Source organism: Polypterus senegalus, chromosome 5 (genome assembly GCF_016835505.1).
Source record: "Polypterus senegalus isolate Bchr_013 chromosome 5, ASM1683550v1, whole genome shotgun sequence".
Classification (NCBI taxonomy): Eukaryota; Metazoa; Chordata; class Cladistia; order Polypteriformes; family Polypteridae; genus Polypterus; species Polypterus senegalus.
The window spans coordinates 793,984-819,643 of NC_053158.1; the positions used below are offsets into that span (position 1 = coordinate 793,984).

The window sequence follows — 25,660 nt, forward strand, 5'->3', positions numbered from 1 at the left end:
GATTAGGAAAGGAATTAGTCCAGTACATCAGGGTTGTAACTTTAAAAGGAGTTCAACAAGAACATGGAAACACAGTTGGAAACTTGTCAAGGGTAAATTTCACACCGACATCAGGAGGATTTTCTTCACACACTGAACCACAGACACATGGAGTGAGTGACCAAGTACTTTGGTGGAGACCAGGGGCCTCATGCATAATGCCGTGCGTAGAATTTGCACTATAACATGACGTAAGCACAAAAGCTGAAATGTGCTTACGCACAGAAAAATCAGGAAGCAGGAATCTGTGCGTACTCCAACTTCCACGTTCTTCAGCTCCATAGATCCCGGTCAGCGTGAAAAGTAACGCTTGTGCACTCGCGTGCTGTCCTGCCCCAATTCCTCCCAGAATTACGCCTCTTTGAATATGCAAATCAATATAAATAGCCCTTAAGCGCAGCCTTCTGTGAAAAGACAATGGGAAAAGCACGGGGGAAATATAAGAATTTCAGCGAATACCAAGTGGAGGCAAAGGAAAAACATACTATTTGTTCAAATAAACCGTGGTGTAATCAACAAAAGGAAGATGATCGAGTGACATAGCGTGTCGGAGGAACTCGAAAGCTCAAGTTCACAAAGTCACAGTGCCAAAATAAAAAAAGTCACATATCAAAGTTGCCATGAAAAGGCAAGTTGTAGCCCACCGTCTGAGCTTATTAGGGTACAGACAAAAAAAAAAAAAAAAAATAGCCACAGTGGGGAAAAAAGCACGAAATGTCAACTTTAATCTCGAAATTTCCACTTTAATCACATAGTTTTATTTTGTCATTAAAATAGATCATCATAAACTTCATCTTAAATTCATTTAATTTACTAGTTTCTCAAATCCCATTATAACTAAAGTAGCACGTCAAATGCTTTGTTTTGTATTTGATCTTCAATGTGCTCCCGTGTGTATGAATCACTAAGTGCTTCCATTTTTTCTCTTTCTCTGACAGGACATAGAATCCTTTACATTTGTGATATTACAGCTCTCTGAATAATTAAAATACTGAGATGTATACGTGATATCATTTTCGTGATCATTGGAATGAAAGCAGGTTATTAAACGACGGCGCAGTGATTGTTCGTGTCTCACACAAGATACTGCTGCGCTATGCGCAACCTTCGATGAAATACTTTATTGTAGCAGTCCTGTCTCTTTCAAACGTACTCATCTCCAATTCTTGTTCTTACTTTTCTTTCCCTGAATACCCAATCAGCTCTGTAATCAACGTTAAGCCATCTGTAAGCTTACAACGAAGGTTCTTCAAATCTTTTAAGGAACACTGAAACATCTTCATTGAACGTGTTTAATTATTCTATCCATCTATCCTGCCAGTGTCGCGCCAGCCTCAGCAAATATACAGCGTGCAAGGCAGGAACAATACGTGAACTTGCTAGAGCTGCGGCACCGTGTCCTCACATGTTTAATTATTAACAATACAGATTATTTAAATGGAGTTAAAGTTTTATCTGTATAATATAATCAACATATTTTGCTGCATTTCATCTTAAAAATGGTATCGTCATCATATGTAAATACGCGTTTTATAAAGTGGCGTGTGCTTGATGCTGTATCCCAATAATTCTCTTTCCGATCAGCTGTTGCTGTGATTCCCCACTCAGATACAGTGATATAAAGACCCCGAGTGGTGCAGTGAGAGTAATATGGAAAAAGATGATCCGCTGTGGCAACCCTAATGGGGGCAGCTGAAAGAAGAAGAAGAAGAAGGTGCAGTGAGAGTAACAACGCTAAAGCAGTTATGGTATTTAGAATACTATGGCTATTCCCTGGGCCATTATATTGTTACAGGTAATCTACAATCAGATGCATTACACTAATAAACAATAGGTGGTTAGTTTCAGTGTATTTATAAAGCTGAGTCAGAAATGTGGTTCTAAGAAACAAAGGGTAACCACACAGGAACAGTAACACTGCTTTGACACTGGGTGCCACCAGTATGCAAAACTGAGCAGAGAACCTGTGTACGACAGGGTATGAGGTACTGTGGAAAAGTGCGTGGCTTTATGGCTAGTGCTGGTTTTATACATCGTGATTTGAACGTGGAAACGTTCTTACGCAACATTTCTGTGCGTACGCACGGTTTATGCATGAGGCCCTGGACTTTAGGGCCTTCAAATCTTAACCTGATGTTTTAACTTTCTAGTATACAAAGTAATCATCCAAGGAGTCAATGTTGAGATTTTGATGAATCAACATTTTAGACCTCCCTGAATTTCTCTTATATGAAGCATAGGTAAAGTATTGGAATCCTCCAAAAACTCCATTTCAAGATTTTCATGAATCGACGTTTCAGACCTCCTAGAGTCCAAAAAAACCCTTTTTTCTAATTATGTCTGTGTGCGTGTATGTAAACACGAGAATTTGAGTACGCTTTCACTTGAGACAACCCAATTTTGCATACAAGTATTAGGTACAAAATGTAGATGTCTATCAAGTTTTGGGCTATTTCTGTTAACTGGAAGTGGTTCTTTTTTATTCATGCAGCTGCAGAGCCCGATTTATTCAACTTTACTTTTATAATAATTATTTTATTAATTTGATTTTTTTTATACATAATATATATCCAAGTCCACGTTACTCCTCAAAGATCATCTCCATATCCAAGTCCACGGGAGATCACTCGATTTTTTTTTTTATCAAACTAGATGAATAGGATGGACGTGCTTGGTGGGCTGAATTGGTTTGTGTTCTTGTCACAACATTTCTAATGTTCCAACTTTATTTCTCTCAAAGGGAAATTTAGGTTTTAGAGGCTCAAAAGATACAGAAATATGGGGGCTCAAAATGGATCCAAATGACATTGCAATAATCAAAATGTGTAGAAGATGTATAAAAATGTGACTTTTTTACTTTTTGTAAAGTTAGTGCACTTCATTAAGTCCTAATGTTTCAGGGCTGAAAATATGGCATTTACTACAGTTTTTATTGGTTGTGAACAAACTAACCAACAACGCAGTGGAAAATCCATTAAAGGTCAATGGTGACCCAAAGGACATTTCTGTGTTAAAAATGTGTAGCTGCTGTACAAAAATCTGACATTTGGAAAACACAGGGATGCCCCAAGGATTGGTGCTGGACCCTCACCTCATCATCTTGTGCACTGCCTTACTAGACCTTATCACCAACTCTCCTGGCTTCTTATATCACTGTTATGCACATTATACTTCTATTAATACTGTACCAGTCATTTCATCTGAAGGACAGGGTCTAAGCTATAATCTCAGTACGTCTCAGTGCAATCTCAACTTGGACAATGGAATACCATTCTCTAAATCAACCTTTCCGAAGTCTGAGTTTCTTATTATCCCTGCCAGTCCTCTGAGTCAACATAACATCTCAGGAAAGCTCGATTTATTAGCAATAGCATTTGCTAAGTCACTATATAACCTTACGGTGACAATTGACATCCAGCTAACTTTTACTGATCACACTGCAGCAGTCGCTTATTCACGCATACTCAGTCAGTACAACACATGCAAGGTCAGACCAAACCTAACGGAGTATCAGCTCGACTTCTTGTTCAAGTACTGTTCATGATGCGGATTGACTACTGCAACTCCTTACCAGCATGTGCTGCCAAGCCACTTCAGAGGCTCCAAAATGCAGCAGCAGTATGTTGTGGTGTTATGGGTCCACAGCTTGCTGAGCAAAGGCCGTTTTTAAATAAGTAATCACCGCACTTGCGGCGGCTTCGTGAGGGGGCGTAATAGTCGTAGCAAGCCGCGGGGCAATCTACGGTGTGGGCGTTTCTCACCGTGTGCACAAGTGAGGAACTGCCCACATCCATGATTGTTCCTGTGGCTAATGTGCTGCAGCTGCTATGGCCCGTCACAATATAAAAAGAAGCGTGAGTCGGTTGGGAGAGAAAAAAAAAAAAAGAGAAAGAAAGGATGGATGTTATAGGGAGCGAGGAAGCAAGTCAGTGTGAGAGAGACAGAGACACGCGAAGCGTGTGGGCGAGCGAACGAGCGCTCATGGGCAGCTGCAAGGAAGCCTGGGTGTTGAGCCTACACCCAGGAGTTGGAGTTGGATCAACACCCAGGAGTTGGAGTTGGAAGTTGCTCCCACTGAGCGAGCAGGTAGCGGGAGTGACCAGAGAAAGGCGACTGGCCGTAGAAGACCAGAAAGGCAGCGGGAGTCGCAAGGCTTGGTGTTGTAGTCCTTGATATGGGCGTCCTGGAAATCAAGGTTCCAAGTCTCATGTCTGGGATGATTGCCAGACCGAAGCCAGGATCGGGAGGTCTCCAGACCTGTATTTGTGATGGAAAAGGGCATCTGCCGAGTGAGAGCGTCTCGCCTGTTGAAGGGTCTGTATGGGAGAAGCAGGTGAGACGCTAATGCGAACACTAGTTGAAAAGAAGCACTGAGCTTGGCACGATTTTAAAGACTGCTCCTGTATGAACGTTTTAACCTCTGGTTTTAAAGGATTGTTTTTTCTATTGTTTTAACCTCCACGATTTCTTTAAAGGATTATTTATTTATTGAACTTTGGAACTGCACAGCACCTTATTGAACATTTTGTTTTTGATTGTTTTTTTAAATAAAAGCACTTTGCACATTTATACCATCCCCTTGCTCAATTGTTTATTGCCTCGATTCTCTAGCTCAACTCGGTGACATTATCGACGGTGTTGGGTTCAAGGGCTCCTGAACAGCGATGGGAGCGTGGAGCCGAACCCGCATGGTCACATATGTCTTTTAACCAGTCTGAGACCAGTGCAGGTCATTACCCTTCTCAGGTCACTCCCCTGGTTCTGTGTAGCAGGATGCATCACAGTATTCTGTAGTTCCTACTACTGATTTGGAGGCCCTCATTAGGTCTTATGCTCCTTTGTGTCCACTTGGGATTGCTAATGAACAGCATCTGTTGATGCCACGTCAAGGAGAGTACAATCCTCATTTTGGGACAGTGGGAACTATATTTAAGAGTTAACTCCAATTTCCCTCATCTACAGGATATTCAGATGTGTTGTGAACCGTATATGAACTTTTGCTTAGTTCAGCATTTTTCTAGATTTATGCATGTATTGTATCCAAGAATTTTGAATCAGACTGACAAATTATCAATGCCTCAAAGGAACAGAAGGAATGTAACCACATTTTAGGGTAATAAGACAAGACATAATCTGTTAAGTACAGTTTCTCGAGCTAAGCAATCAATCATTAGAACAACTATCCAATTATCAGTGAGTAACAATAGGAATATCAGCATAAAGGTAGGACCACCAAAGGGTAAGCGACACTCCGTGCAGCTGGACTTAAAAGCAACTGTCCATGAGTCAGTCAGCTTTCTTTCCAAAATTCAACAAATCACCTCCACGGATACTCCCTTGCACAGATGGTACTGCTGACACAGTCCTTCAGTTCTCATATCCTTATCTTTCTTTTCATTTGCCTGGTGTGAAGCCTTTGGATGGCCATAGGGACTTCACATCCAAACTTTTCTAATATTTACAAAGTAGAGACAAGCCAAGAAAAATTACACCTTTTATTGGCTAACTAAAAATATTTCAATATGCAAGCTTTCAAGGCAACTCAGGCCCCTTCTTCAGGGAAGATGTAATCTTAATTACAATAAATCATTTAGATTTCCATATTATTTATATACTGCATCTTAACATATTTGTCTTTGCTTTAAAACTATTATGCTTTGTCCGCACACTCTGGGTAATTAAATGCAGGGCACCTGATGTGGATATGTTACAAATTCTTTCTGTATGAGTTAGTGGCTGAAGGGCAACACCATTAGTAGTAAACAACATTGGATGGAGTAACATGCCATTGTTGAGGCTGGGTTTATGTTTCATGAGACACGTGCGACTGCGGACGCTACTCCTACGCAAGCAGTGTAGTGTTTATACTTAGCATACACTTTATATAAATTTTGGAGGATTCCACAAGGTGGCAGTGTAAGATATCATCATGATGATTAAACAACGCTCAGCTATGCTGTGTTGTGAATTGTCCAAAATATCCATTAAATTCCAAAGACACCTTGCCAGAATCTCTCTGAAATGTTTAATGATTACATCCATCAATCCAGGGACGCGCCCATTTCAGCTAGCATCGGGTGCGAGACAGAAACAATCCCTGGACAGGGCATCAGCCCCTCGCAAGGTGAACACAAGCACACACATACATTAATGTCACTTTAGCCTCACCAAATCCCCAAACCTGCATGTCCTTGGAAGGACACCAGAGCACACCATGGAAACCCACCAGAAAAACATGCAAACTAAAGGCAGGGAACAATAGGGACATGACTCCCTACTGTGAGGCAGCACCGCTACTGTTCTGCCACTGTGATCGATTAGCGCATTGCATTCATTTCTGAGGACATGCTCAGTGGACGCATCAAATGAACACTAGCAATGCATTGCAGCCATGATACATCCACATACGCATTCAGAGGGTGAAGTATAAACTGACCCTAAGAGGCCATAGGTCAGGTATATCTAGGGACATCTGTTTGGTCTGCTCATGCCAAAGCTAGTGAGCCCCTATGTGGAGTACCGCGGGGTAATAATGATACTGTATTTAATTCATAAAGTGTCTTTTCTATGCTCACTGCACTTATAAAAGTGATGCCTAAACGGCCTACGTGGTTATGGTGTGCATGTTTAAAAAGTCAGTGAACGAGAGAAAGCCATTCTATAAAGAACCCGGTAAATTTCACTTATTCAATGGTAAAACATACTACCGCCATGTGGCGTTAATCCAGACTTTAAGTGGAGTTGGTAAGGTGAACTCAACATTCATCCGAGCCAGTGACCACATCAAATGTTTAAAAAGCATTTCATTTAATGGTTGTTTACTTTTCACTTGTTTTAGTCAGTATTTGTAACCTAGTGCTGTAACATGTGTTGCTTTGGATAAAAGCATCTGTACAATGAATAAATGAGGGTCACAATCTGGGCATTTGCCACATTTGATTGCACCATAAAGATTATGAAGAGAGGGAGAGACAGAGAGAGAACACAAAACCAGACTCCTGACACATGCTGATCTGTCAACTGCTTCAGGACACATTTCTTACTTCCCATTGAATCTTAATGATACTGAAATACTGAACCTTGCTGCCTAACAGGATAGACATGTAAAGAATAAAAAATGAGTAAGAGTCGAGAGAAAACATACAGTGTGAAGCAGAGAACGGTTCTGAGAAGCAAGTGCACTTACAGTTGGTTATCGACAAACATTGCCATTGTTGCACCCCAACAGAAAAAGCAAGCATTTTCGTTAGCAGGAAGTTGTAAAGCCACACAGCACTACAGAGAGTAATATTGCCACCACTAAACTGGGAGAGGCAGCAAGGACGACTTTGGAGACCCCAAAAGCAAGGCTGATTCTTTTAGGTCTTGCTAAAAAGCTCCAAAAGCTCACCTGGGTTGTGGTAGGAGGAGCCAATGAAGGGACTGCTTGGTGCACGTGGCTGGCAGATGGCTGAGGTATTTGGGAGACTGGCAGAGCAGCAGTGTTTGACCCCAAAATGGTGCTTGGTAGCGTTGCTGGGGCATCAGTGGCTTGGAATGCACCTGTGAACAATTAGAGAAAACTTGCATTAATTTTCCGGTGAGCTTCAGTCTCTAGTATGATTCTTACATAAAAATAAAAAAGTGCCTATAATTCAAACAATGAAACTTATACTAGTTTTTCTGGGCATGTTTTGTGCCTTTTGTAGCTGAAGATCACACTTTCTTTTATGGTTTTCATTTGGATCTTGTTCTGGAAACTTTTTTGGCCTACATCTTGTTTGGAAGCATTGTGTGGCCTTGATAATCATATTAATGATGTTGCAGTTGTAATGCTATTATTATGTGACCTTTTCAGTATTCACTCTCTCTTGGTGGGTGAAATGACGTTTGATTTACCGTACTTTGCTAATTCAACTGGGCCCTTGTGATAGGTAGATTTTTGGTTCCAGTTAAACTGATATGCTAGTATGCCATTTAATGACCACAGCTCAGTCTTTAATACCAGCATCCTTGTCAAACTGGTTCTAACATTCAAATAACTTTACCTGCCCAAACCATGTGTTACAGGATAATGGACTTTTTAACAGGAAGAATTCAGTTAGTTAGGACTGGCAACAAAACATCACCACCATGAAAGCTAAACACTGAAGCTCCACAAGGTCGCTACTCTGAGCCTAAATCTGTATTCACTATTCACTCGTGACTGTTGAGGCAGACAGGACATTAATCATGTTATTAAACTTGCTGATAACAACAGTCATTAGTCTCATTAAGAACAGTGATGGGACAGAATACCATCAGAAGATTAGCAGTCAGGCTGATAGGTGTTACATCAACAATCTCCCCTTGAACTTTACAAAACTAGAGAAGTGATTTTGGTGAACCACTCCCAGTCTGCATCGATGGGGCAGAGGTGGAGATAGTGGGCTGTTTCAAGTATTTTGGTCTACACATATCAGAGAAACTGGTCACAAAGTGCCACTCCAATCATCGAAATAGCACAGCAGCACCATCACATTCTCAGACACTTGAGGAAGTGTGGTATGTGGAAACAGAAAACTGCTGAGATTCTACCGCAGCACTTATGGACACTGATCGGACAGAAGGGATCACAGTCTGGTATAGGCACACCACAGTCCACGAGAAGAGAACACTACAAGGCATTATGGTGTCTATCCTTTTCACAATAGAGTCCATTTGTACCATCATGGCACATCTGTCTTCCAAACTGAGGTCAGGCCATGGATATGTTAGTATTAAAGCTAGCGCCTCCCACTGCAAGAAGAGTTTTTATCTCACTGCAGTCCATCTTCTCAAAAAAAGACAGCCAAAGTCAGAATACATGAACTGTATGTTAAACTTCCATCAATATGCTACCAAGGAATGCACTGGAAGTGCTCTGTATTCAATCTGTATCGTCTTGCACTTGTTTTGTTGTGTGCTGTATAGGGGTGACCCGACTGAACACATCAAGTAATAATATGTGCATTTGTACACAAGGCTGATTAAGAATTTTAAATCTTCCCCGATTCTCACTTATATCCTTGACCTTTGATTTTTGTCTTGCCTTCAATATTCTTGGCCAATTTTGATTTCCTGGTTAGATAGATAGATAGATAGAAGGTTATGACTTTGTTTCTCGCCTCCAACCAAATCTTATTTCAGTTGGCATCACCAAGTCTTTTGCTGCTTGTGAAAATTGTTGGAAAATTAGTTTGTCCCTTAACAGAAATGTCCTTTAGCCTAACCCAACAAAAATAACAGTATGAAGTGAAAAACTTTCGGTCAGAAACTGTGTGAGAATGAAGTTGTGCTTTATTGAATGGTGTCTCAAACTGTCAACACATCGGCCTGACAATGAATGTCACTGTATTAAATGAGCAAAAAAAAAAACAAAAAAAACACAACCAATCAAGAGCTCTTGCCACACGACATGTCTAAGGTGCAAAAGTGGCTTCTTTTAAGGGTGTCTTCCATGCCAGTGTCTCACCCCAAGGGCCCACATACTTTCTATGTTTAGCAGCTTTTAACCCTTTAAGATGAAGGCCTAAGGCCTTGTACTTTAAACCAAAAAAAAAAAAACAAAACAAAAAAAAAAACCGGTCCAATTCAAAATAACCTTTAACTATAAAAAAAAAAGAAGTGCAAATAACTGTACCTGCGCACCAGACCTGGAAAAACAGCACAGAAATGTGTGGATGTGACCTAGAATATCATGCTCATTATTGCATGCTTTGAGCTGTACCTCCCTTGACTGATGGGACTGACTGGCTTTGAGGGACTCAAGGCTCTGATGTGAAACCTGCTTGCATTTCAGAGGAGAAGATGCGGGTAAGGCCGAGTCGAGGCTTGTTGCCTGGGTTTGTTAGTATTAGGAAAAACAAACCAGAGCAGCAGATGCCTTAGTGGTTAAATAAAGAGTTTTTAGGCTTGATTTTCGGACAGGAGTGGTAGTCGGGTGGGTTTAGGTTTGAGGATAGTTGCATTTATAGGGTCCTTATTATGACACTTGTAGAGTCCTGTCAAATTCTTACTTGCAAGTGCTAATCAAAAGCTACATGTTGTCAGTCTCTGGTGTCATGATCAGAGAGTAGAATGGTATTCCTCACCTGAAAAATCTCAGAGCGTATTTGTCATTAACAGACAAAATACAAGTAAATTCCAGAAGAATGGCTTAATTGGATTTTTCCTGTGTTGGACTGAGTAGTAGTAGGTAATGTCTAATTGTGTGACTTTAGTTTTATTTGTCGAATGGGATTGAACATTCTGGTACTACCCTATGGGCTGACTGAGGGTACAGAAGTAGAAAGCCTGGGTGTACAGCAGTACCAGAAGTTGGCTGATTTTTAATTATTTTATTTTTCCACTTAAAATGGGTGCCTTCATTATTTTTCCCGGATAGAGAATTTTAATTTGGTTATTCGTTAATTTCTGTTCATTTATGGTATATTCCATTGACTCGGATTTTATTCACAAAGGTAAAATGCATTCTAATGCGCCACTATGCTCCTGAAGTACAAGTGGGTTTGAGTGCGAGATCAGCCCTGGTAGCTCTTTTTGGCTTCAAAGGCTGAGGACAAAGTCTTCATTGATTCAAAATGCATTATAGCATTTTTAAAAGCATTATAAAAAAGACGAACAAATAAGAAAAATAATGACAGCAAGGTGTGTAAGAAAATATAATAAATAAAAAATAAAAAATAAAAACTAGCGGCACCAAGAGTTACAGCTCTCAAGTTTTGCGTGGTGTAATGCATGCCGAGTTACAGAGTGACATTTCTTGTGTTGACAGCCAATCCCAGAAAGTTAATGTTAACGCTAAATACACACAATTGTTTTGCTTAATCAGACCAGGATGTTAGTTTTACATGGCCATGTAGATAATGCAAGATTCTGTTCCATCTTCTATAAGCTAGCATGTTAATGGAACCTTCCCGACACTTTCTGATGCAACAGACAGATTACAAAAAGTTTGCAAACGGAATGGCAGAGTTTTCTGTCTGCCCTCTACTAATGCATGCACTGATGCTGAAACTAGAAGCCGTTGGTATCAGAGGTATCTTATAAAACTGGATTGGCTAATGGGCAGAAAACAAGAGGAGAATCCTGCACGTGGGGTGAAGTCACCTCCCTCGGGGGTCTGTCGTGTTTGGTAAATGTTGGAAGAACGCAGATAAATCATGACCGGATGAACACTTCATTTTAATTCTTTAACCTTTCAGTCACGCTGCTAGCAGAACACAGAATGGTACCTAGAAGGACTCTATTAGTCCAGTATGATATGTTCCAGTCACACCAGCAGCGACTTCCACATTGTCCGCTCCAGAGTGCACTGGAGCTTACATGTCACTCTGATAAAACACAACGGCAAGCATAGCCCCTCTTAACCTCGCTATTTGAAACAAAAATACAGAAGACACAAAGAAACCCCTGAGCTCAGCAGACACTGGGCACTCCTGCCCTGTTGGTTTGTGGCCTTGCCTCATGCTCTTTGACCAGCACTAAAGTGCTCTGAGCAGCAGGATAAAAGCTACAAGTTGAACACAATAGGTAATCAATCAGAAACCGACAAGCTCATTTTTAAAATGCTGAAAATAAATGGTCCGTGCAGTCGATCGGCACTAATGAATGGCTCAAGTTAAATATTTGCTGTCTGAAAGCAGGGGTGGCGGAAGGAAAGTGCAGCCAAGCCCCACTCTCAATAGAGACAGCAAAATGCCACGGGGGCACGCAGACTGGCAGCCAAAGACACTGCATTTTGATTAATGTGTCAAAAGATAACCACAACGGCACGCAAGTGCCAGCCAGGGCATTCCTGGACATCTGCTTAATAATAAGTGTGGTATGAGCACTCACAAGACCAGGTAAGAAAACTGAACCCTGCCTGTGCTGCTTGAGAGAATTAAGTTTTTATTTAAAAATCAACTTGGAATACCGAGCTACCTGCACCTCCAATCTTTTATTGTCTGCATTATTTAATGCTAGACAGCCTCAGCATTCCAGATGGCTCACGTGTAGCAGCTGACAATGATGTAATTAATGGCACTGTAAACCTGAGGAAAGTAGAGCACTGCGTTTGGCTTACTGCCACAGCATCAGTACAGTTAAACAGCATCACAGAGGACGAGAAGCAGCAGGCCGCAGGCTCTGCCTTGGTCATGTTGGCTGTAACAGGTGGAAAAGCATACCGTCCAAAAAAAAAAAAAGGATCAGGTCTGCCATCCTATAATAATTAATTATATCATGTATTAGGTGCTTTTCAAACCTACTCAAGGCACTTTACATAGGCAGTGTGGAGCCACTTGGATACTGGAACGGAAGACTTTGGTGTGCCAGTGTGCTCACCACACATTAGCTATTAAGTGGTGAAGGGGCGAGAGAGATAGCAAGACAATATGATACCGAGGATGATTAGGGGGCCAGGAAGGACAAGGCTATTGTGATCACCTTTGCCAGGACATCGGGCAATATCCTGTTCTTTTCAAAAGATGCACAGGGATGTTTAATGCCCCCAAAGGCTCAGGACCTCATTTTTACGTTTCATCTTAAGGACTGCATCATTTCCTCATCACATTGTACCCATCACTGCCCCGGGGCATTGGGATCCACATACAGAGTACTGGGGAAGCGTCCCCCTGCTGGCCTCAACAACACTTCTTCCCACAGCAATCTAAGCTTTTCCTAGGTAGCCTCCTATCCAAAAACTGGCTAGGCCCAAGTATGCTTAGCTACAGGTGGATTGTGTGTTTTGAAGTGCACATAGATAGGAAAGGTTTGTGAGCCAAACCGGGGCAATGGATACTTTAAGGAGTTAAACAACACTGTTGGGCCTGATCCACTGGCAGGAGTGCTTAAAAGAGTGTGTGTGTGTGTGTGTGGTGTGGGTGTTAGGGTATGGGGTAGGTTTTACTTTCATACATGACTCAACATTTAAAATATTGCCACTTTCTGGCAGCATCACTACTGAGCGGAGCTGCCTATCCTCGAAACTTCCATTTTCCTTACCTGTCATACACTATCTTATTCTGTAGACTGGTCAGCCTGTTAAGAGTATACAGAGCAGCAAGATTGGAGCATGACAACCAGGCACCTGATCACATGACAGCCAAACGATTTTAAAAAGCTCCATTTTCCTCATCCACACTATGACACGAGGTTCACTGCTTTTAAACTCATACATTTTGGAGAGCATTTATGAAAAGATTATTTTTTTTTTAGTCAAAAACATTTCAGCTATTAAAAAAAAAATGTATCTGTGTTAATATGTACTAAGCTTATGTAAAGTATGATGTGGGAGGATAGATGATGTTGACCTATTTTGTAGCCACTGCTGGATGTCCAAAAAATACCTTTTGTTCCATTCTAATGCTGGATTGTGATGTGTGGCCTAGAGACTAAGACAAGCAGTCATAAAACCATAAGGCTGCTGGTTCAAACCATACCCCTGCCATGCTGTGTAATACCCAACAGACACGGCTGCTATGATGCAAGTCAACAACTGTGATTCACAGAACAATACCTGAAATGCCTTGGGGGTGGTGTTAATTACTGAGAGGCACCATTTTACAATAAAGTCATTACAGTGGAACCTTGGATTGCGAAAACTTGGTTTACGAGTGTTTTGCAAGATGAGCTAAAAGTATTTATAAATTTGAACTTGATAAACAAGCGAGTACGTATACGCTTTGTCCTCCGAGTGTCACGTGGGGATTGTGGGTAATCGTCTCCCATGCTCGTTCTCAGTCTGCATACCTCACTCATATAGTTAACATCCATATGAGCGTATGTATATTGTTTACTATAGCATGGTGACCGTGTGTGTGCTGTAATGTGCGAGTCCCTGTCATGCACCCCAAAACACAAGGCCGAGTCTCAGTACCAGCTTTATTCAGTGTGAAACAGGAACAGCACAGTTATTTATTGTAGCAGGATCTACCGTGCTCCTATACATAGACACAGCAATCAGGCAGGGTCGTGACCAGGTTAGTGGCTAAGTAATACTGTGCTCTTGCATTTATAATGTTCCTTGCATCACCCATCAGTCGCTTAAAGCTTGACCGTGATCTTTTCCGATTCTCTTTATGGCGAACTACTACAGTGCTGGGAGTCTGCGGTTGCTTGCTTTGGGACATTCTTCTGCGTGTGGTCCCATTTGATCCCAAAAGAGTTTACAAACCTTACCGTAAAGCATTTTTTTATTTTGTGTCCAAGTGTAGTGACTCTTCAGGCAAAAGCAACCGTTATTGGATAGGTTTCCTTGTTAAAGTCACAAAAAAAAAAAAAGAAAGATTCCAGTGAGCCAACAAACAGCAGGAATTTCGTTAGTTAGAGTGAAGGTTTTGTATTAATTATTTTAATATAACTATTTGTGGGTTGTGAAACAAATGATCTGAGTTTCCATTATTTCCTATGGGGAAATTCGCTTTGATATACGAGTGCTTTGGATTACAAGCATGTTTCCAGAATGAATTATGCTCGCAAACTGAGGTTCCACTGTTCATTTCAGTACTGTGAGTACTGCGAGCAATGCTGGGCATTAGCGCTTCAAACATTACCAAAAGGGGAGTCAGGAGAGACAGACAAACGCACATAGGTTCAGTGAGTGGACGAAAATGTTATTAAAGATGTCTGCTATCCCATGATGAACTCAAATGGGCATTTCTTTTGACTGAGAATGACAGAACTAGAAGAACGGCTACATTTTTACAATGCTGGCAATGTCATATATAACAAAAAAAATGACAGCTTGGTTTGTTTATTGCTTTATTTAGAATGAACTTTCAACGTGCATAAAGGCAGCCTGTCCACAGTTGAATTCAACCTTGTGGCATGGCCAGGAAATGCTCTGCCATGGCCATCCTGAATTGAGAAAAAATCACCAACATGGGGAGATTAATTAAAAGTTAATTCTAGCCCAAAAAAAAAACAACACAACTTTCAGGGATTTATTAAAACCATTGATACTGTAATGATGAAGAGACCATATATAGCATTATGCTACAGAAATTTTGAACTATATGGCAATTTCAGGTTTGCTAAATAGTGCAGCACCTTATTACAAATCTCAGAAATGTCACCTTTCCACCCCCAGTACTACAAGATTAATACATTTCAAAATATCGCAATAATTTTGTTCTAGAATGTAACCCATCCCTTCCCACCCAAGAGTGTTTGCTGTACAGACAAGAAACAACTCTGCTGGGGAAGCACACCAGTTGTGCAATGGAGGTGACAGTAACAGGCAGAAAGGCTGCTGAACAACAGGTTTCATTTCCCAGACCCCAACAAAGGCAGCAACTACACACTCAATTCAATGGACTAACCTTAGATATGGTGGGAAAAGATTTGAGGAATCTGGGCTTATACCCCAGATTGGAGCATAAAATGGAAGTGCAGTGCCTATAAAAAAAGGTATCTACTGGTTTGGAAGGTTTGATGTTCAATTGTTATACAACATTGACTCTCAATGGATTTAATTTGAATTTTCGACACTGATCAACTCTGCACAGTGGTCAAAATTAATTATAAACATAAAGCACACAATAACATATTGTGCAAGTCATCAACCCCTTTAACATGACACCCCTAAATCACCACTGGTGCAGCCAACTGGTTTCAGTAGCACCATAATTAGTTAATTAGAGATCACCAGGCCTAAGTTGTGGTGAGTTGTGGGCCTGACCCAAATAAAAAGCATTATTGTTATTATTCTTATTACACAATGAAGACACAAGAAAACCCTAAGCAACTCCACAAAAAACCACAAGTTGGGGGATGAAGGTAAGAAAACCTCCAAGTCAGCGAATATCCAGTTAAACCAACCATAAAGAAATGGAAAGAAAAAGGCACTGGTGGAAATTTGCTATCAGACAATCTACAAAAAGTGAAGATAAGAAGTGAAAGGCCCCTAAGAACTCTGAAGGAGTCACAAGCTACAGCTGCTCACCATGGAGAGACAACTATTCCCAGGTCCTTTAACAGTCACAGCTTTATGCCAGAGTAGCAAACAGCGAGGGAAAAAAATAGACAAGACATCTCAGCAAAAAGGTATTATGGGAGATTTGTAGTTCTGTAGTTTGATAAGGCCAAAATGGTGCCTTTTGGCTATCAGACTAAACACCATGTTACACTGCATATTATGAAACACACACCAACGCCGCCATGAAGCATGCTAGTGGCACCATCAGGCTGTGGGCATGTTTCTCTCCAGAGGGCCCTGGAAGGCTTCTGAAGGTGAAGGGAATAAAATGCAGAATATCCTGGAAGAAAACCTGACGCAGTCAGCAAGAAACTGGTGCCTCGCGAGAACTTTTGTTTTCCAGCAAGACAATAACCCCAAGAATAAAACCAAAACTAACACAGGAATGTGAACGTCCTGGAGTGGCTAAGTCAGAGTCCACATCTTATTCCAATGGAATATTTGTGGATGGACTTGAAAAAGGTTGTTTACTCATGATCACCATGACACTCGTCAGAGCTTGAGGAGAATTGGGAAAAATGGCAGAGGAGAGACAGAAAGAGAGAGACCTGAGCACACAGGCTCGAGACTGTCATGGTTGCCATCAACTAAATACAGACTAGAAGGGGGTTTCTGGGGAATGAGGAGGGTTGATGAATTATTTTGTTTTAAAAGTATTCATCTCACATTTGTAATCTGATTAGACCAGTTTGAGGAGATCCAATTTCACTTTGACATTAGAAAGTCTTTTTCTGTTAATCAGTGTAAAAAATAAAATACACCAGCTGTGATTCCACATTGTATAATAAGAAAATACTTTTCATACCTTTCAAGTGGTTAAAATAAATTAGAGATTGTATGAAGCAACCATAAAGTGTCAAACCAGCAGAGAGATTAGAAGGACATACTTAACTGACATTTTCTGGTTTCACTCCAGATTTAAAAGTAGATGTTTTTACAGTTGAAGGCCAGCGTGACACATAAACCTCCTCACATTACCTACTATGATGGTAACTTTATTCTAGCCCCAGGTCACAAGGGTAAGCTTTTGCTGTTAGAACAAAGCTGAAATTGTTTTGATGCATCGGTTTCAGGTATGAAAGGGTCAACAAGAGAAACCTCAAAAATAATGAATTTCCTCTGCGGTTTAAGACACTTTTTTAAGGGGAAAACATCTTGTTTATGATGGCTACTTGGTCATTGGTTCAAGTTCCTCCTAGCTACTTTAATAAATATTCAGACAAAGGACACAACTTAAGTGGAGTGTATTTCCCTTGGGACAAACTTCTCAAATACTTGCGGCACACTTGACTGTGATCACTATGGCATTTAATCTCAAACCTACGCCATATGTTGGGCAAGGGCAGTTCTCTGAAAATGTGAGAAGTGTGTGGTGGGCATGAGCCTGCTGTATGTAGAGTGAACACTTCCACAGGAAATATTTTGGTGCAGGTTGTGCTGTAAAGGACTTTTGAGAAGCTGCTCATATTATATTATATTATATATATATATATATATATATATATATATGCAAATCGCTGTCGGAAAAGAGGAGAGGGAATTATCAGGGACTCACTCCGTACAGCTCACACTCTGCTCAGAAACAAAAACTGTACGTACAATCTGAGACACAGCATCATCACTCACACAACAAGGTTTTTCAATAGCTTTTTCCCCGCCAGTCAGACTGATGGCAAAACAAAATTACTGAATATGTATAATAACCCCACACTACCTCACTTCACTGTCATGTACAGATTACTTTCTGTATAATGCTGGTATAATCTATTATTTATTATATTGTGTTACTGTTTTTAAATTTTTTTTAATGTTTTACTATGACTCAGACAGAGCTCTGCACAAGAATTCCAATGTGCTTTGACTGTTGGTTTTATGCACAAATGGCAAATAAAAGAACCTTGAACCACAAGAGTTACCTGGTAGGTACCCACCCAAATAAATCAGACTGCAATTCAAACTTAAGAATACATAAAAGGTGTGATATAAGATTAAGATCAACTTGAATCGCTTTAAGATAACAGTCCAACAGCACAGTGCCAGTTAGGCATACAAACCCAAAAATACAAGGTCTTGTGAGGTTACTTTGTATTTTTGCAGCCTGGGCAAAAGAGAGAGACAAAATGCCAACACTATGATAAATGAGAAGGTAAGCAGCCTCAATGGACATGGATGACACATCCATCTTATAAGCACATTTAAATGACCAATAAGTGTCACCCACCTAATGCAGCTGGTGGCGAGGCCACATTTAGATTTTGTACGCTTCCATTCCGAAGAGGTGGTGGGGATTTCTGTGTGTTGCTGCCCCCAGTGCTCACTCCTGTAAGACTGCTGCTAGCCGACGCCACCGAGGAGGCCGGGGATGCAGAAGAAGCAGACAGTAGTGGAGCTGTCTCCTGAGTCTTGTTCCCTCTGGGCCTGCCAGGTCCATATTTATTTCGCTTATTTCCTCTGCGCTTCTTCTCCTTTACTCCACTGTCCTCATCCATACTGCCAGTGGAAGTTGTTGGTCTCTTATAGCTTGCTGATGTTAGGCCCGAGTATTCAGCATGAGAACTTTCATAGGCCTTATTTGCTACAGAACCAGACGTGACAGCTGACTGTAGTGTCATAAGCGAAGAGAAAGCATTGAGGCCTTCTGGAGTCGTTGCATCCCCTCCTTTGGACAAGCCTCTGGCGTGTATTTGCTGCGAGTAAGTGTCGTTGCGCAGATCAGAATCAGCAAAGCTCCCAAATTCCTGGGGCAACTGGACAGAGCTGCTTCCAGGGTTTGACTTTACATTTCCAAGGCTTCCCAGAAGGCTTGCTGTGAAAGAAAAGAAGTCAAAGAGTTTACAAGTTGGAAGAAACAAAACAAGGCTTGCAGACAAATAGAGAAGCACATACAGACAAAAATTAGACCTGTTGCATGGTGAAAGAGCTAACCTGTGGAAAATATAAAGCAAAACACAAAAGGGACACCCGGTTAAAATAAATAATGTTAGAAGAAGCACTCTGGAAAACTGGATGTGCACGGACAAGAAAATCTTTTTCAGATGGCGTCTTTAAAAAGAATAGGCAGAAAATGTGATTAAAGGATCCTTCAAAGTAAGGACAATAAAAACAAACCTTAAACATGGCAAAAACTTAAAAGCACTATACATGTAGACCTTAACCCTTAAACCGCCACATTCTTGGGGGTTAATGCATCCCTGGACGCCAAATACTTTTTTGCTGCACTTTTTAAGTAAACATCACAATTCCCAAAGAAAATGTGAAATTTTAAAGGAACACTTTTTTCATGCGGAGAGCATCATAATTACTGCATCACTGATCATTTTACACACTGCCAATGAACTGTAAAAACTATTAAAAAAACTACTACAACAATCTATGATTACATGTACAAGGTGCAACTGATGCCATTGATGAAATTCAGTAAATCACTGAGCCAACTGTGCTTGAACTAGCTACACGCACACACATAAGAGGTAAGCGCCGATGCTTGAGGCTAGTCTAGTGCAGTGGCTGAATCACGGCGACAATGATGCTGCAGTGCTGCCGGGGCCAGCAGTGGTCATGAGCTGGCTGCTAAATAAATATATGACACTGACTGATCAGTTCTGGCGTGCTGACCAATTGCATTGGGAACCAACTATAGCTGGTTCCGGCAGTTTAAGGGTTAAGTTTAATAGTGTATAAGAGTTAAGAAAGATCTGTTTTGGACAAAACTGTAAATAAGGCTTGCAGTGTCCACATAGTCAAGGACTTCATGCTAAACTCTGTGAGAAAATGTCACATTAATGGGATGGACTGTGAAGATTGTGGCTGAATGTTCATCCCCCAGAACTGTCCCTCTGTGCCCTGAAGGGAATTCCTTTACACTTTAGGAATATAGTAATAACTGCACCACATAGCAAAATGATTTTTGATGCAACAGTAGTAAAGAGAATAAAAGGCCAACTGACTCTCCACAATGAACGGTTTGTGCTTCCAGGCTGATTGTTTCACGTGCCGGTCATCTAAAAACATACAGCTGAACTGGAGGCTACACTGGATTTTCAGTCACTGAGAGCATACCGTCAAAACCGTGGCGCATTAAGAATATGGCAGAATGATTCAAAATGCAGAATATTTTGGTTGAACACCGGCCATGGTTTCCGTGGCCTCCTTGAGTTGGTTATGGATGATGCTTTCAAAACAGTGCCTCTTGTTCTAACAAGAAGGAGCAAAACCCCATTGCAATGTGGGGTGTGGACACCATCTTTACAGAAGTGCAGCAGTGACATACTGTGATAAACTGTAATGCTTTTATCAATGGACACAAAGGGAGAAAGAAAAGGGAACATTCCAGAGATAACTGAATTAGGTAGGCAAAGCTCTGTAATTTCTCAAGTGGAGAAGTAAAACTTGGCAACGAAAGAATGGGTAATCTACCTTCACCAGGTAATTCTGCTCACATACATTGACATTTTGGACTCCGGGACTCACCATGTGCAAGTTTCACTTATTTTCAGTCTAAGCTTTTTGTTTATAAATACAGTTCCATGTGAACGTTTGGACATGAGGGCCAAATTATGTTGTGTTGGGGAAAAAAAAGTACTATACAATTTTGGCAGCAAAGAGACTAAAACAACAGCAGTTTCATAAAAATGGTAATGTACAGATAGATTTTATTTAGTGAGCTGAAAATATGTATTAAAAAAAAAAAAAAAATAAAAAAAAAAAAAAAGATTAAATGTGGCATTTGCAAAAGTTGTGGCATCCAAATATGTCAGGACTTTGTGACAAGCCCTTTGGGGGAAAAAAAATAAATCACAGACTGCAGAAAGCTTTTTGTAAAAGTTATGGTCCTTTGAATTGGATTTTTTTAAAAAAAATGTATTTCCTCATTCTTGCTTGCAAATCGCTGTACTGTGAGAAATTCATTGGCAGCCTAACGTGCACAGTGTCCTTCGGACCTACCCAAAAATGTTCAAGATTGGCCATTCCAAAACCTTCACCTTGTGGATCACTGTTTTTTTCTAGAAGCTATCTTCTTTCCAGCTTTAGCTCTCGGACGGACTTATGGACATTCTACTTAAGGATTTGTCGAAATTCAGTGGATGCCATTCTCCCAAGTACACGCACACTATTTCCTCCGCCACTAGTAGCTACACAACTCTAAAGCATAACAGATCACTCCATACTTAAAAACTGTCAAGAAGTTCTTTTCTTCAAATGCAGCCTCGATCGATCAGTGAAAGGTAAATTGGCCGATCACAAAAAATATTTTTCAGCCTTTGCTTTTCCAAGCTTTATGATAATTTAGTTGCAGTGCTCCTTTACGCAAGGTAGCTGAGCCAGCGGTTTGCACGAAACTTCCTGCAGAGTAAACAAAGAGCAGTGAGTGGAGGCTTGTTTTATGGCGACTGGAATGTTAGCCTTTAAGTTAAAGAAAGTAAAGCAATAAACTGAAAAAAAAATAAAAATTGGAGAAGTCATCAAGTGCAATTAGAAAAAAAAGACATGAAAAACTACTTTAAATAATTCATATCTATTCATTTTGTCCTTAAAATTAAAACAGACACCGTTTGAGTGTGGACAGAGAGCTTTTTTTAAGCAAAGTAGTTTTCATTTTTAATTGGACAAAGAAAAGAAAGATGAATTTGAGATTGATACTTCGTAAACAATTGGATTTTTTTTTTTAAAGATTTGTACTGTGTTTATTATTTGCTGCTCTGTGTCATACAGTACAAGTTTTGGTAAGAAACAAGTACTACATATTCAAAATGGTAATTAATCCATGTTTATAATTATACCTAAAAAAAATGTCTAAATGAGACACTGAAGAAAAAAAATATAAATGTATTAAATGTATATTTTAACAGCAAATATCTGTAGTGCAATTAATGATTTAAAATTATTAAAACCTTTAAGTGCAGGTGTCTTTACAATTAAGAAGTGTTTATTTGCCATTATCAATTGATTGTGTGAGAATATAAAATACTGTGTATATATAATTTTTTTCAGAGAAATAGTGTAAACTACTTTAAGTTATACTTTATTTCAGATACAGAAAAATTTAAAATATGACCGCTTGTAATTATGAGAAGCATCTTATTTTCTTTTATGCCATATGTATTATGGATAAAAATTTTGCATATATATATTATATATATATATATATATATATATATATATATGTATATATGTTATTGGATAAAGTATGCATTGAAGGGAAATTTTACCTATTTTAGTATTTTTATGGTCACTGAACAATAAGCGTACAGAATGCATCTTTGTTAATAAAATAAAAAAAAAAAGAACATTTAACACCTGTGGTGTATAGTTTAATTATACAAACACTGAAGTTAATTTAATATAAGACATAACACTTCTATGTATCTGGTTATGCAGGAGCTTAATGTAAAATCTTTTAACACTAGAAACCCCGAAGCTTACGATTTTTTTCGTTGCCCATGACCTCCTTAAATTTTCCTGACATACGCCAAGAAGCTCATAGCTCCTTATCACAGCACTAATAGCCCACTTTTGTTTTCCAAATGAGTGGTTTAGCAGAACGCAGCCTGCTACACCACCCCCCTTCCATTCTGTCAGATGAAGGTACTGTCCTGCAGCAGTCCTCAGTTCAAATCCTCACAGATCAAAGTGTTCATCTGGCGATGCGTTTGTAAGGAATTAAAATGAAATATTGCGATTTGTAATATATACATTTTATGTGTGTTCCATGTCTACAACAATCTGTGTAAATAGAGGATGACAGAGGAAATGTGAGGCAAGAAATGCTGAACACAGCTAAACACAGAAAATGTTTATGTTACAGTAATAATTAAATAATTTTGATGTGAAGTACAGGATGTGTGAAGCCCAAAAATCTCATGAAACGCTTTCATAAAAGGTGCAACAAAAAAGCAAAATTTAAGCTTTTATTTAAGCATAAAACCAAAGAAAAAGAAACTGCTCAATTGACATATTGCAGAAGCCCAACTATCAGTCGGTACAAAATAAGACGTTCGCATACATGTGTGTTTGCGCGTTTCATGGTCAATTAGTTGTCACAGCGTTAACACTGCTCCGTCAAGGGGCTGCGCAGATAACAGGCTACATATTAGCAATGGTGAGGCAATAGGTTCAAGTACCGCATCTTCTCTGTATTTAGTGCTTTTGAGTAGTGAGCTGCTGCTATTATCATCATCATATAACAAAAAGACACATTTGATGCAAGTCTGTTTGTAAATTTATAGTACTTGTAAAGATGTTACCTTTCCTAGCATACAGACATTCATATCAACATGTCATTTGAATGATTTTTTTTTATTAAGTTTTATTCTTGGATTCTTGAATAAACCTGAATTTGATCTATTTTTTATTCAGTTTCATTCTTCGATTCTTGAGTAAAAAAATCATTAAGATGATATGTTGATGTGAACGTCTGTGTGTGAGGAAAAGTAACATCCACCATAGACACTGCAGTATCCGTTTGGTCAACAAGACACCAAGAAGAAATGATTGAGCTGCGTTTGTGTCTCTGCTTTTACCCCTTCAGTGCTAACTTTTACAAGGGCCTTAAATTTACACTGGCTGTTATAGACTCAAATCAAATGTATGATTTTATTATACATTAGTAACAATAATAGCAGCTCAGTACTCAAAATGGTAAATGCAAGGAGGACCCTGAAACAAACCCATAACATCTCTTGATTATGAGACAGCAGTCCTTTCCTCTGCACCAGCCAAGCAGATGTGTTTACTTTGTATCGACTGATGGTTGTGCTTCGGTTTATACTCATTAAAACAGCGACATGTAAATTGAATACTTTTTTTTTTAATTTTGTCAAATATTACAATAAAATGAAAAAAAAAAAAACATTTATTTATATGTTCAACATTTCCTGTCATCCTACATTTACAAATATCGTTGTAGACACTGAGCACAAGTGAAATGCAAGTATTCCAAATACTGTAATGCTATATTTACACTATAAAATTCCACACACCTTACTCCCAGATAAACAGCTGCTTCTTTGGGTAATGAGAGAGCAGGCTGCCTGCGGCCAGTGCTGACTGATACATATTCAAAACAAACGCGATGATGAGGTGCAAGGGAATTTAAGGTGGCCTGGCATTATGAATATTTTCATGGAATTCAGGGATTCTAGTGTTAAAGGGACAAAGGGAAAGAAATCTGAATCGGCTGATCAAGTAAAATGAAATCAGTGATAAAGCCTGATGGGAACATCCCTACAGCCATTCATAAAGTGCAAATGCTTTGAAAATAAGATGCAAAAGGAAAGTTATACTTTTAAGATGGTCAAAACTAACCCGACTTGCCCATTTGTTTTTAAAAAATGACACATCTGTGGAGCACTTGGTGAGATAAAGGCTGTGAACCTTTCAGCTTACCTTGCTTTAAAGGGCTGGTGGAGGTAGTGACTACAGCCGCCGATGTAACTGTGGCCGGAGTCTTTCCAGCACCAGGCTTCCTTCCTCTTTGAGCTACACTGTGACCAGTGGCCTTCTTTCCTTTGCCCTCTGCCCCTTTCACCTCTGCACTGCTATCTTTTCCACTGGCTGGATGTGCAGGCACTTCCTGGAAGTTTGCATTTGTAAATCGTGCAGCGGTCTCCTCCAGACGCTTTAGGGAGACCGGCAAGGGGCTTCCTCCAGTGCTTGTGCTTGTGTAAGTCTGGTGTCAATCACAATTAGTGTGGAATCCAGGAACAGCAAGGCAAACAAATTCCACAGATTTAAAAGGAAAAAAAAAAAGAAAAGGGTGAAGTTAGAAAAGCAGTCAGAATTGGGACAGGCTAGACACAACATTAATCCCAGACCTCATCTCGGCTCAGCTGGACATCTACATTTACAACATACATTACAGCTTAGTCGGTGTTAAGTAGACAGACAGAACAGTCTCCTCATATTTGTTTAATTTTCTATGTTTTAAAAATTCTCTACATAGCATCCATCTTAAGGCAGCATGCAAATGGCATGCAGTGTTTGGACTTAGAGGGCCAGCTGCAAACAGACATCGTTCCACAGGAGAGAACAAAATTTGGTCCTTTGTCTGACGGACTTGGATCCATTTTCTCATTTATGCTTCATCAGTCAGAAAGATGCAAAATATCAGGTTAGGATGCCTTTGTTTTGAATTTGAACATAAAGGAACACTACGGGAACTCTTTGTTTCATGATTCCACCATTGCTTTGGATAACAAAAGAGTCTACCTATCAACGCCATCTAAAGGATATATTACAGTTCAGTGAAAAAAATTATTTAGAATACGTTTATAATAATAACTTAGCACATTATTCACAAAAACCTGATAAAAAGCCTACACGTGATTGTAAGTGTGGTATTTTCATTTGAAATGTGGTTCATAGAGGTGGGAATTCCAGTAAAGCAGACCACCATTTGACTAGATTATTAAAAAATAAATAAATAAAATCAGAAAAAACAGCCTGAGACATAGCTAAAATTTGAGGTTTGTCAAAATGAATTGTTTTGTACAGTATTTCAAAGTGAGCTCAGGAATAAACAACAAGCTGGTTAAGTTTGGAGATTATACCAAGCTAGATGGATTGGCAGATAACCGCAAATCCATTAAATGTTATGGAATGACTTGAACAGCATACAGGATTGGGCAGACTTGCAGCAGATGAAATTTAACAAAAGTAAAT

General features: G+C 39.8%; 1 protein-coding gene across 9 annotated transcripts in view; it reads right to left on the bottom strand.

Moving 5' to 3' along the window:
* The window catches only part of mllt10 (MLLT10 histone lysine methyltransferase DOT1L cofactor), a 182,176-nt gene that overhangs the window by 20,183 nt on the left and 136,333 nt on the right, over positions 1-25,660 (bottom strand). For all 9 annotated transcript variants that reach the window (XM_039754252.1, XM_039754251.1, XM_039754253.1 and 6 more), the window contains 3 exons: positions 24,386-24,668; positions 18,222-18,806; positions 7,430-7,581 (listed from right to left, as the gene is read on the bottom strand). In XM_039754252.1, the coding sequence (XP_039610186.1) occupies positions 7,430-7,581; positions 18,222-18,806; positions 24,386-24,668 (1,020 nt within the window). The remainder of the gene's footprint in view (positions 1-7,429; positions 7,582-18,221; positions 18,807-24,385; positions 24,669-25,660) is intronic.